This window comes from Crinia signifera, unplaced genomic scaffold (genome assembly GCF_055691185.1).
Source record: "Crinia signifera unplaced genomic scaffold, ASM5569118v1 HAP2_SCAFFOLD_104, whole genome shotgun sequence".
NCBI classification, from domain to species: Eukaryota; Metazoa; Chordata; class Amphibia; order Anura; family Myobatrachidae; genus Crinia; species Crinia signifera.
The window spans coordinates 103,081-116,421 of NW_028141998.1; the positions used below are offsets into that span (position 1 = coordinate 103,081).

Consider the following 13,341-nt stretch of genomic DNA (forward strand, 5'->3'; position numbering starts at 1 on the left):
CTGCCTTTCCCAACAGTGAGTACTATGTAGTCACTTCTTACTGTAAATTTACTGATGCAGCCTGCAAGGGGAGGGGGCGGGCGGGGGGGGGGACGTGTAATATAAATACATTAAGAGCTACTGCTATATATACACATATATATATCTAGCAGCAAGAAAACAGACAGCACTCAAGACTTAATATAAGTGAAATAATGCAAGTGCATTTATTTTGTAATGTTTCAGGGACCAATCCCTTTCTGAATGGGCTCTGTAAGTAACATAATTCTCTACCCCCTACCCATCTAACCTTACCCCCCCCCCCCCCCCCCCCTCTAGCAGATTACCCCTCCTTACCCCACAGCCTGAACATAACCCTTCCTGCTGGTGCTGAACCCTAACCCCCAAACCCTGCCGCCATATAAATCTAACCCCCTGCCCTGCAGCCTAACCATAAGCCCTCTCCTGCATGCCTTACCCTCCCACCCCGCAGCCTGAGCCTAACCCTGCTACCCAAATATAGCCCCCTGCCCCAAAACCTAACCATAACCCCTCTTGGTGTCTAACACCCTCCCCATAGCCTAAGCCTAACACCCCCCCCCCCCCCCACCCCACCCCACCCCACCCCCCACACCCCACACACACATTATAGCCTATTTGTATTGAGTGGGCTAAATCATAGTGCCTGGAGGGACAAGGTCCTTTAGCCCACTATAAAATAGACTCAACCCTGGCCCTGAGGACGTGCACCGGAAGTACGGATGGGGAAGCACTTGCTGGGCAGGAAGGGGCCCTGTGTGGGACCAGAGGATCATGGGACATCCCACACCGCCGCGGCCATTATTGCTGTCCAGCCACATGACCTGGTGACGTCAGGAAGAGACGCGGTCGGAAACCTGCTCTGTGCGCCTGGGGGATGAGAGAAAGCGAACATGTGTCCTCGCTCAGTCTCCTCCCCCTCACCCGTGTCCCCGCCCAGCCTTCTCCGTCGTGTGCTTTCCATCCCACGCCCACAGAGGCAGCAGCGGGAGAACGCGTAGAACCGGGGTGAGGGAGTGTCCGGCGGCGAGTGAGGTGAGCGCTGAGCATGGAGCTTCTGTATGTACGGTACAAGCACACTGGGGGGCTGGCTGCAGCTCCGGCTGCTCAGACATTGATCTGTACTAGCACGTGCCTATGTTTTACCGTACACGTGACTATCGGACGTCGCTGGGGAATCGAGCGTCGATGGTTTCCATCGATGGCAGCACAGTCTCTGAGTGATATTAAAGCATCGTCTGGTTTTTATCCCCTTTGTATCCTCCCCCTACGCTGGCTGTATGTAATATGACGCTTAGATGTTGATAATCGGTCTAAAAGAGAATACATTATACGAATGTATTATAAGGACTCAGCTAAACCGTACGATTCCCTCTGTGTTTGTACAAGTACGTGCTGTAATGCATATTTTACTCTGAATTGTGGGCTGGGTGTTAGCGGTGTATAGATCCTAGCAGCGACCAGGGGCTGCTGTGATGTTGCCCTCCCCCAGCCGCAGTCACAGTGCCTGTACACTGTAGGGATGGGCATCGATGGCAATACTGGAACCACCCATCGATAGTAAAACACTGATCATCGATAGTTTTACCTATCATCCACTTTCTTTGACTGACTAGCCCATGGGAAAATCAGAATGAGAGGCATATTGGGCCTGATTCAGATTTATTATATACTGTAAATCAGGGGTGTCCAAACCGGTCCTCGAGATCTACCAACGGTCCATGTTTTCCAGGTTACCTAGCTGGTGCACAGCTGCAGTCATTACTGTCACATTTTAAAACCTGCTGCATTCAATCCTACTATAGATCCACAGGTTGCCTGGAAAACATGCACTGTTGGTAGATCTTGAGCACAGATTTGGCCACCCCTGCTGTAAATAGTCTACTAGATAATCTGTCATTTGTTTCACCCCCTCCTGGTGTCTACACTGTAGCATACCTTTGTATTAATTCCCATTAATACCATTTGCAATGTCACTCCATATACCCCTTTCACACTGCACCTAGAACACAGGTAGCTGCCAGGTTGCTGATGTGATCGCACCAAACCTAATGCTGTGTACACACGGGGGAGATATATTGCTCAGTTTCTCCTGTTCATCAGCGACCAGAGATTGTCGCTGATGAAAAAGAAACTGCCGGGGGGAGCCCGGCAGTGGTAATCAGCTGGTCGCAGGAGCATGTTCCTGCGACCAGTGATCACCACAGGGGCAAAAACGGGAGCACCAACCCGGCGATATATCGCCGGTGCACACTCCCATTGCGGGAAATATGGTCGCTCAGCGACCATATTTCCCGTGATTTTGGACAAAATCGCCCCCGTGTGTACGCACCTTTATTACTGTTCCTTCTAGCACAGTGGTTTCCAAACCTGGTCCTCAAGTACCCCCAACAGTGCACATTTTCCAGGTCTCCACACAGAGGGGCAGATGTACTAACCCCCCCATAGCGCTTCTCAAATAGCGGGTCCTGCTTCTCCTGCATAACGAGGAGAAGCAGACACCCGTTATTTGCTAATGTATTAACCCCCCCCCCCCCCAAGCCGATAAGGAGAGCCGTTATGCCCAGCGTTAACGGCTCCCCCTGTGTCAGTGCGCTTCCCCACCCCCCTGTCCGGCTCTAATGGGCATGCGCGAGATCACGCAAAAACCGCAGGATCTCCTGCGCAGCCCGAGCCAGAAGCAGGGCTAGCGTTGTCCCCACAGTGGGGTATAGGAAAACGCTAGCCCTGAGCTGGTGAAGCGACCGGGGTGAATTAACACCTTGAAGGCTGTTAATACATCGCCCCGGCTGTTAATCCCTGGGGGGGGGGGGATTGCAGGGGACAACCCCGCCAATTGTAACTCGGCGGGCTGTCACTAGCGCACGTTAGGTGAGCTAGTAATACATTAGCATAAATGTAATCCCCCCCCCAGTTAACCAGCGTTAAGTGCATTTTTGCACTTAACGCTGCTTCGTACATCAACGCTGCTTCGTATATCTGCCCCACTATCACAAGTGACCTAATTAGCTCCACCTGTGGATCTTTTTAAATGTCTGAATAATGAGTGCACCTGCTGGGTGACCTGGAAAACGTGCACTGTTGGGGGTACTTGAGGACCAGGGTTGGGAACCACTGTTATAGGACACTGCACAGGGGCAGCATAAAGGTGGTGGACCAGACCCGCCCACAACACCAAAGGGGAAGGGCCTGGCCCGCCGAACACTGCCGTGGAAGCACTGGGCATCTACGGCGGCTCTGGGCTTCCCCGTGTGCACCGGTGGGGACAGGCAGCCGGCTGTTCTAGAGGGACAGGGCGCATTTTGCCCTTTAAAATCAGGCGCTAAAAGACCCTAGCGTGAACGGGTTTGATACGAAATCCCGATTGTCGAAATCCCGACGGGGGGGGGGGGGATCACCCCCCCCCCCCTTGCAGGCTCGCCACGCAGCAGGCACTAATTTATTCTCCCTCCATGGCTGGCAATGGTTGTTAGAAGGGGTAAAACCGGTTCTCCGCATGTATAATGTACAAACTGCGTTTAATGTAAAAGCACCGGACCCGGCACACTGATCTGAAAGGGGTATTCGATTTTAAAGAGCGCTGGCCCAAGTATAGGTCACTGGGGTACTGCACTGGTAGCATTTTACCGCATAAATTGTTGTTCATTTACTACAACGTTCCCTATTCTGCAACCAAGTTCTTATCCATTCCACTCCTATAATCCAATCCCATGGTTTTGAGTATAGTACCAACTTGATCTATTCTTTCAATCACGGAGTCAAAAAAGTTAATTTGTTTGACATGATTTCCCCAGTAAATCCCTGATTGTTTTGGGGTCCTGTAAGTTGTTGGATTTAAGTTTTCTTTTAATAATGTTTCCATTACTGTCCGTATTACTGATATAATACTGGGTACACACTGGTAGATATATGTGCAGATAGTGTTCCTTCTAGGAACAGTAGCAGGCAGGGTGCTGCTGCACGGGGGCAGTGCAAGGGGGACGGACTGGACCTGCAAATGTCACTGTTGTGGGCAGTCCCGCGCCACCAACTGCACAAAAGGGGTGTGCCCAGGCCGCGCCGTCATGAAAAGGTGCGGGCCCGGTGGCCGCCGTCACTAAAGGGGTCTGGCTCGGCCCCTCCGAAGTCTCTGCACTGCCAGGGAAGCACCACGTTTCGCCATCTACGGCGGCGCTGGGCTTCCCCGTGCACACCGGCGTGGTCGGAGGCAGGCTCTTTTGCAGATATCTCTACGGACGGAATTCAAAAAATTTAAACACTAGGCGACCCTCTGGCTGAGAGAGCTCTCAGCCAATTGAAGGCCTCTCTCAGGTGGCCGCTGATTGGCTGAGAGAGCGCTCCAGCGCTCTCTCAGCCAATCAGAGGGCTGCCCAGTGTTTTAAATAGTTTTTTTTTTTCAAATTCTTCCTTCGACAGCCTTCCTTTACAACGACCTGAGTGCCGCTCCCTGAACCCGGCCCCCACTTCCTGAACCCACCGCCAGCACTCTGGACCCTGCTCCCCGATCAAATTGCACGACCGGTGGGCCTGTGCATCATGTTTGGGGAACTATTGAATATGAATGCAATCCTTCGAATTATTGCCCTAGTGCATGGGCAGCATTACTGTGTTATCCTGGGTTTTGGTGTTCCACCCTGTCAGTAGATTATGAGTTACTCATGGCTTTTTTAATATGTTTTACTATAGCCATGTTCCTGTAGTCTGGAGGGGAGAGGTCAGCACTTAGGGCAGGCATGTCCAAAGTCAGGCCCGGGGGCCAATTGCGGCCCGTGCTGTCATTTCAAGCGGCCTCCAGCTGGAAGCAGGCAGAGCATCAGATGTGGGAAGCACAGCACAGGACACTAAAGGTGGGGCCCCGGTGAGCGCTCCTTTACCTTACTGTCTGCTGCAGTGAGGAGGTGCAGGCCGCCACAGTCAGATGTGATTGGCGTCCTACCCCTGCTGCTGCAATCGTATATCACCCTACTCCACAATCACAGTGACCGCAGTGTTTGGGGAGGGGGGCAGCAAGGGGGAAGCTTGGTCCCGTAACATGCAGAGCTGAGGAGGGCAGCAGCGGGAGCCCAAGCATCTCCTGTCCTTGCAGAGCCTGCTTTGCCTCTCCTTCCTCTGGCTCACACAAGGGGCTGGGAAACATACAGAGAAGGGAGGGGGCAGAGTGGGGGACATACAGTGAAGGAGGTCAGGCTGGGGAACATACAGTGAATGGAGGCAGTGATGGTCATTCAGAGAAGAGGGAGCAGGGGCAGGCTGGGGGACATACAGTGAATGGGGGCAGAGTGGGGTACATAGTGAATGGGATTCATACAGTGAATGAGGGTCAGGCTTGGGGACATACAATGAATGGAGGCACTGATGGACATTAAGAGAAAGGTGCAGAGTGGGGAACATACAGTGAAGGAGGGGCAGGCTGGGGGACATACAGCGAATGGGGGCAGGCTGGGGGAAATTCAGTGAAGGGGCAGGCGGGGGACATAGAGTGGGGGCAGAGTGGGGGACCATTCTGATGTGAATAATAATTCAAAGAATGTCAGGCTTAATGGTCTGCCGCCACACATTTACACTTCACCAAATCTGGCCCTCGTCACAAAAAGTTTGGACACCCCTGTCTTAAGACGTCACCTAGGTATACAGGTTATCCGGAACCTGTGATAGACCACTCACTTCCGGGTTCATGTGATGTACCACATGTCCGCGGACGTCAGAACCATCCAAGACACCACCCAGATACTCATCCTACCCGAAACATGTGATGGATCACATGACCGGGCGATGAGTGACGTCAGGCACTTGTCCCTTTCTTCCAGCATCGGGAGAGACGGCGGATACCTGCTCTCCTCCCCTTAGCGTCACATGGTCCTACATGTGACCCTCGGTTGTATGATCACTTGAAAAAGATGCTATATTATTCTCTGGTATATGCCCGCCTTTGAGCAATCAGCTTGCATGTTTACAGAGTTGGGTGGAGGATTGGACTCCGATATAGATCGATATATATATATATATATATATATATATATATATACATACATACAAATACAGGGCCTCAGCACTCTCCATAATGAACTAACTCACCTTAGTATACAATTAATCAAATAAATAATGGGGTTTTAGTTCATGAATTGATCAATGCATTTAAGCTTGCAGCCCATCGCCAAGGGACCCCATTTCACTGCAAGTCCTACACTAGCATTTGTTTCTCAAGAGCCTGCCAACTGCTGACACATCATAGCTAAAGTGGACATGTGTTTTTTTCTGGTTTAAAGCTCACCTGCCAAGTGCCTTATGGCTTTTAAAGATGAGGCAGTCACCTAACACAACACCTGACTTAGAATTAAAGGGGCAGCTGTAACAGGTTACAGATAAATTAGCTCATCTGGGGTGAAAGAGAAAGCTATGATCACAATAACAAAGGTTAATAAAAATTAACCCACATATATACACACATACAGAGTACCACAACACTCGCCATCCCTGCGAATGGGGTGCAAACAGCACTCGCCATTCCCAGGTTGGGGTGAAAGTGGCCTGTGACCACATGCTCTAATAAATACAAATACAGGGACTCGGCACTCTCCATAATGAACTAACTCACCTTAGTATACAATTAATCAAATAAATAATGGGGTTTTAGTTCATGAATTGATCAATGCATTTAAGCTTGCAGCCCATCGCCAAGGGACCCCATTTCACTGCAAGTCCTACACTAGCATTTGTTTCTCAAGAGCCTGCCAACTGCAGTGAAATGGGGTCCCCTCTCAGTGCACTCACGGTTCCCCGGCTACACACTGGATATGTGCAGGAACGGATTCACCACGCGGCACAGCTCTCGGGATCGCAGCTCTCTCCTCCGCTTCCACGAACAATTGCGTCAGTCAGGCCACGCCCCAGGGGCCACGTAACGTTCCAGTAATGATATATTTGTGTTTACACATTTATCTGTTGTAGGAAGCCAGCTGGAAAACTGCTAGATGGCAGGTATGTGCCACTGTGGCTGCTGATGTCAGTGGTATAAATCCCAGGCAGGTATGAAATGGATGCTACGGTCCAAGGTTTTGAGGTGGCTGTAGGGATTTGGTGCTAGACCATTCCCACACTACACACCAGGTTTTAGGTTACTCTCCTGAACTGGGAGTTCTGAAGTGGATTTAAAAAGGATAAGATGCCTGGGAGCAGAGCGAGTATTGTTATGTGGCTGGACGAAAGCAGGCTAGAGGCTTGGACCTGCTAATATCGAGACGAGTGAGTGTCTTGGTCTATGCCTGCCTGTTCTGAAGCTAAAAGAGCAGTATTTCATGCCCTACCATCCACTAGGGCGTGGAGGGAGAATAAAATAGTGTGCCGTGTGTCCATGTCGACATTTTAGTTAAAAAAAAAAACACAGAAAACCACCATTTTGCTTGTGTCGGCCTTTTAACCTGTCGACCTAAACTCATATCGACCTAATGACCCTGTCGACCCAATGCTTGTAGACAAAACGATCCCAACCCAGGTAAATACTGGCTGCATTATTTTTACACTGCAATGTAGCTCTCTGCACATTTTACATGTTGCTAGACAATTTTGACTAAGCAGGAGAAAAATAGGGAGATTTTGGCTAACCTTCTAGGAGATTTTGACTATCTAGTCAAAATCTCCTATTGAAAGTTCTCTGTGTGTACACCCCTTTAGTCACTGATCATTGTTCTTATATGGTGTCAAATTGCTAAGTGCTCTTTGTTATTGTATGTTATGATATGCTTCATGTTCCTTACTATATACAGTATTTTATATTCTATTTCTACCATTAAGTTACCTGATAACATTTTATTCTTTTACATTACTTTTTTTCAGGACAATTGAGCAGGATTTGCACTAAGAATATTACAAGACAACGTGGAAAGGGGCAAGGCAACTAATGAATTAATTTCTTCTACCTCTGGGGCATTTACCAAAGTTATTCCTATTTTCTGGGCAGAACACCCATTAAACAACGCTTTAGTTTCTCAACTAAAACATGATGAGTCTGACAGGAGAGAAACCACATCTGTGCTCTGAGTGTGACAAACGCTTTACATATAAATCACATCTTCTCATCCATCAGAGGAGTCACACAGGAGAGAGACCATTTACATGTTCTGAATGTAGCAAGTGTTATGTTGCAAACTATGAACTTGTTAGACATCAGAGGAGTCACACAGGAGAGAAACCATTTACATGTTCTGAATGCAGCACGTGTTATGCTACAAAGCAAGAACTTGTTAAGCATCAGAGGAGTCACACAGGAGAGAAACCATTTATATGTTCTGAATGCAGCAAGTGTTATGCTACAAAGTATCAACTTGTTAGACATCGGAGCAGACACACAGGAGAGAAACCATTTACATGTTCTGAATGCAGCAAGTGTTATGCTACAAAGCAAGAACTTGTTAAGCATCAGAGGAGTCACACAGGAGAGAGACCATTTACATGTTCTGAATGCAGCAAGTGTTTTGCTTCAAAGCAAGAACTTGTTATACATCTGAGGAGACAACACACAGGAGAGAAACCATTTATATGTTCTGAATGCAGCAAGTGTTATGCTACAAAGCAAGAACTTGTTAGACATCAGAGGAGTCACACAGGAGATAAACCATTTACATGTTCTGAATGCAGCAAGTGTTATGCTACAAAGCAAGAACTTGTTAGCCATCAGAGGAGTCACACAGGAGAGAGACCATTTACATGTTCTGAATGCAGCAAGTGTTTTGCTTCAAAGCAAGAACTTGTTCTACATCAGAGGAGACAACACACAGGAGAGAAACCATTTACATGCTCTGAATGCAGCAAGTGTTATGCTACAAAGGAAGAACTTGTTAAACATCAGAGGAGTCACACAGGAGAGAAACCATATAAATGTTCTGAATGCAGCAAATGTTTTACCTCAAAACAAAACCTGGTTATACATCACAGGAGTCACACAGGAGATAAACCATTTATATGTTCTGAATGCAGCAAGTGTTATGCTGCAAAGCGAGAACTTGTTCTACATCAGAGGAGTCACACAGGAGAGAGACCATATAAATGTTCTGAATGCAGCAAGTGTTTTACCCGGAAGCTCACCCTTGTTGTACATCAGAGGAGTCACACAGGAGAGAAACCATATAAATGTTCTGAATGCAGCAAGTGTTTTACTAAAACTAAAACCCTTATTAATCACATGAGGAGACACTCCGAGGGCCTGAATGCAGCATGGGTTTCATAAGTAAATTGGTAACCCTGCATTATGCATTCAAGGAATCAAATTTTTATTTTCTGAGTGTGACAATTTTTTTTAATAGAAAATAATTATTATAATTTTATATATCTTTCATAGAATACACGTATCAATACATAGAAAATATTTTAAACCTATTATTTGTGGTATGTGTGTGTGTGTGTGTGTGTATGTATATAAATATATACTGCATATATATTCTCTGTATGCTGGCACTCAGTGGTCACAGCTAGGCTGGGTGCACTTTAGATAGTCCATACAATCCTTCCAATAGAAAAGGCACTCCAGTCGTTTTTTCAAAAACAAACGATTTTATCAAACTTGGTTATCACCACATGCATACATTTTTGTGGTCAGAGCTTCTTCCTCAGGGCACAATCCACAATAAAAAATTTGCTGCTCTTTTTATTGTGGATTGTACCCTGAGGAAGGGGCGCTGATCCCGAAAATGTATACATTTGGTGATATCCACTTTTGATAAAATCGTTTGTTTTGGAAAAAAAACGACTGGAGTGCCTTTTCTATTGGAAGGAATATGAAAACAATATATCTCTATATATCTCTATATTTATATACCTATATCTCTATCTATCTCTCTATCTATCTATCTATCTATCTATCTATCTATATATATATATATATATATATATATACACACACTATATACACACACACACAAAGAGGCCCGGCACTCACTTTGTTATAGTTCAGTAATTGCTGGGGTAGCCATCCTGTGATGCAAAGCACCTATGTAGATGATTGAGGTAGGGAGGCGGCACTCACCACACTTTTTTCATTATAAAACACAGCCTTTATTGTTCCAAACAATAAAGGCTGTGTTTTATAATGAAAAAAGTCTGGTGAGTGCCGCCTCCCTACCTCAATCGTCTATATCTATCTATCTATCTAGGCTGTAGGAACCTGCTATGTGGTCCACGCTATGCTTCACCCCAAATGGATGCCCTTGTTGTCTAACTCCTGAGGAAGGTCCTATAAGGACTGAAACGCTAACGTTGAGTACCCTTCTTTTTTACATTGATGTCTATGTGAATACAAATACACAGCTTTTTATTTTGCATCAAATAGTCTGGAGAGTGAGTCTTTTTGGTCTTTATATACATGGACTTTTTTCTTGTAAGGAGAGTTCTTGACGTCACCCCAGCGGTTGTACATTTGTTGTATGGAGTGCGATCCTATATCATATATCTATCTATCTAAAGCGTTGTTTTTGAAGCAGGCACTCACATCTATCTATCTATATATCTCTATCTATCTATATATCTCTATCTATATATCTCTATCTATATAACCTATTTTGTAAAAAAAAAAAAAAAAAATTCAGATTCCTGTTTGCTTATCTTTAAATTCTTTTAAAAAGGTGGACAGCCCTTTTTTTATTTCCATGTTGTACCATGTAGTCCTTTGGAGATTTTTTTTTTCGTATATGCTCTCTATTATGTTTTGGGGAAGATTTTATGTATGGTATCCAAATATTAAAGAATTTCTTAGCCTTAGTTTCCATATTTAAAGAGCACTCAATCCAGTCCATTTGATACATATACTGTAATCTAGGCAACATTAATGATTATGGTACAGTATATATCCTTAATGGCTAACCTTGACAATCCAGCTGTTGTTGAACTACACATCCCAGCATGCTCTGCTTCAGTTTTGCTATTTGGCCATGCTAAATCTGATGCAGAGCATGCTGGGATGTGTAGTTCAACAACAGCTGGAGTGTCAAGGTTAGCCATCAAGGGTATATGTTCTGGTTGGATCCATCTAGATAGTATAGTTTTTTTTGCTGCTGCTGCCACCCTTGCCAGTAATAGACAATCACATGTCTGCAGCTTGTATTCTTTGTTAAGGTAATAGTAATTCCATAATACCCATGGTAAAGAAATTATTAAAAGAAATGTGTACTACATTTTGCATGTATCCTTGAACCTCTTGCCAGAATGTCTGTACTATGTTACAGGACCATATACAAGGTATAATATCTGTGTCTAATATTAAACATTTAAAGCACTTGGAGTTGTCAGACACTCCCATAATATTTCATAATTTGGGTGTATAATATGCTCTATGCCATGGGTCTTCAACCTGTGGCCCTCCAGATGTTGTGAAACTACATGTTCCGACATGCATTGCCACATTTTTTCCTATAAGAGCATGCCAAAACTGTCAGGGCATGCTGGGAAATGTAGTTCCACAACATCTGGAGGGCCACAGGTTGAAGACCTGTGCAGTCTATGCAGTATCATTGCATAGTATAAAGAGAAAGAAACCAACCAAGGTTGGTGTGGAGCGCTTGCCAGGAGTAGTTTTTATCAAGACAGCAGCTGCTTGAGGGAGTAGTCTGTATGTATCCATGACAACGTACACTCTCAGTGTTATAGGCCGGACGTGACGTGCGCTCCGACAACTACCGGGCGTAACGTAACGTCCGAGCCAGTCGGAAGTGGAGGTATCCATAACGACTAAGAACAACAAGGCTATCGTCTGAAGGCCGGATATGACGCACTCAATAACAAAGGCCAGGTGTAACGTCATTTCCGGCCCAACGTAAACACACTATATTAATCATAATTACATACTGCACATATGATCGATAAGGTCACCATTTAGAGGAACGGCTACCTCTTCATATATCCCATTAGAGGGGAATTAAGAGATGTTGCCTCACAAAAAGGTTAATATCAATACCGAATAGAAGCTATGAACCAGAAGTGATTGGTTCACTGAGGATAGGGCACTGACCCGGAAGTGATCTATATGATTTGTTTTATAAAAACCTTCTTTTCTCATCTTTACCCAAATCGAAATGTTTAATAAATTTATGATATATAATTACTAGTGATATTATTGTCTCCGAGTAGATCTATCTTATGTTTTTTACGTTTTTTGTGATATTGAACCAATGTGTTATGCAAATGAACCCATGGGAAGTCCGGTATAAAAATGGCACCCATAGACCCTAATAGACACCTTGACAAAGCAGTCACAGCACTGGGAAACGCGTTGTTGACACTATTGTTTGGACCCATATTGCTTCAAGGACTCTCACCTTTTCATCAAGGACTGTCCTACCTGCCCAATCATCTGATCGGATGCCCATCACCCTGGAAGTCTCAAGCCAAAAATCCTTGTTGGACACCTGACCACTCACAGCAGTAGGACTCCCGATCAGGCTAATTCCATCCTTGCCATCGGTTGTAGTCCATAAACACAACTTCAGGATACCATCAAGTGGCCTATAAAGACTATCCCACACCCCCTTGGATCAGAGCAGGTCTCATTACCATCCAAAACTGGTGACTATAATATCGGGTCCATTCAAATTTCTTTTATACCATTTGGTTCATTTTAATGTTTCTTTTATATTATTGTTTTTATTGTGTATAATAAATTTTGTTACATTGTAATATCAGCGCTGCTTTACTTTTTATTCATTGCATAGTATTGCATTTCTGTATAGTACGCTGATACCAATTGCTCATTTAACTTAACACGTGACTTGATTATTTCCATTAACGAGAGTTCTGGAAACTGGTCTTTCCATTTGGCTAGACCTGTATCGTTTTTGGAAAAATCTATTTTTTGGTACTTATTTCCTAGCACGGCGCCCATCGCATCGGATCGTGTACCTTATTTGCAATGGTAAATGGCATACAATCTGTGTTATTCGTTCATTTAAATCGTATGCCATAGAGTACTGTAGCCGTACAATCCATGCGATGCGATGATTGTATAGGGAACAAATTGTATTTATTGTATGGCCTACTGTACTGTGCTTTACATGGATCATTACAATTAAATATGGTGTGGTGTGAGTAAAATGAAATTTTTCATAGCAACGCCTAGGTAGTGCATAGCAACACATAGGTAGGCGTTGCTATGCAGTGACATATGTTGCTATGCGCAATTTCACATAGCAATCACCGTTATACATTCACATTTTACATAGTCACTGTGGCTGCTATGTGCAATAGCAACATATGTCACCAACATATAATATTGCATAGCAACGCCTATGCCCAATTTCACATAGCAACCACCGTTATACATTCACATTTTACATAGTCACG

The 13,341-nt window shown here is 45.2% G+C and overlaps 1 protein-coding gene across 1 annotated transcript; it reads left to right on the top strand.

Moving 5' to 3' along the window:
* The first annotated feature begins 750 nt into the window (after nt 1–750).
* Nucleotides 751–9,663, top strand: LOC146051639 (uncharacterized). The gene is made up of 2 exons (XM_083167905.1): nt 751–1,053; nt 7,852–9,663. Exon 2 carries the CDS (start codon nt 8,015–8,017, stop codon nt 9,239–9,241), a length of 1,227 nt encoding a protein of 408 aa, XP_083024031.1. The 5' UTR covers nt 751–1,053; nt 7,852–8,014; the 3' UTR covers nt 9,242–9,663.
* Nucleotides 9,664–13,341: the final 3,678 nt, after the last annotated feature.

What these genes read in the sequence shown, in the direction of transcription:
- LOC146051639 (XM_083167905.1), top strand. Translation starts at nt 8,015, where the DNA reads ATGATGAGTCTGACAGGAGAGAAACCACATCTGTGCTCTGAGTGTGAC.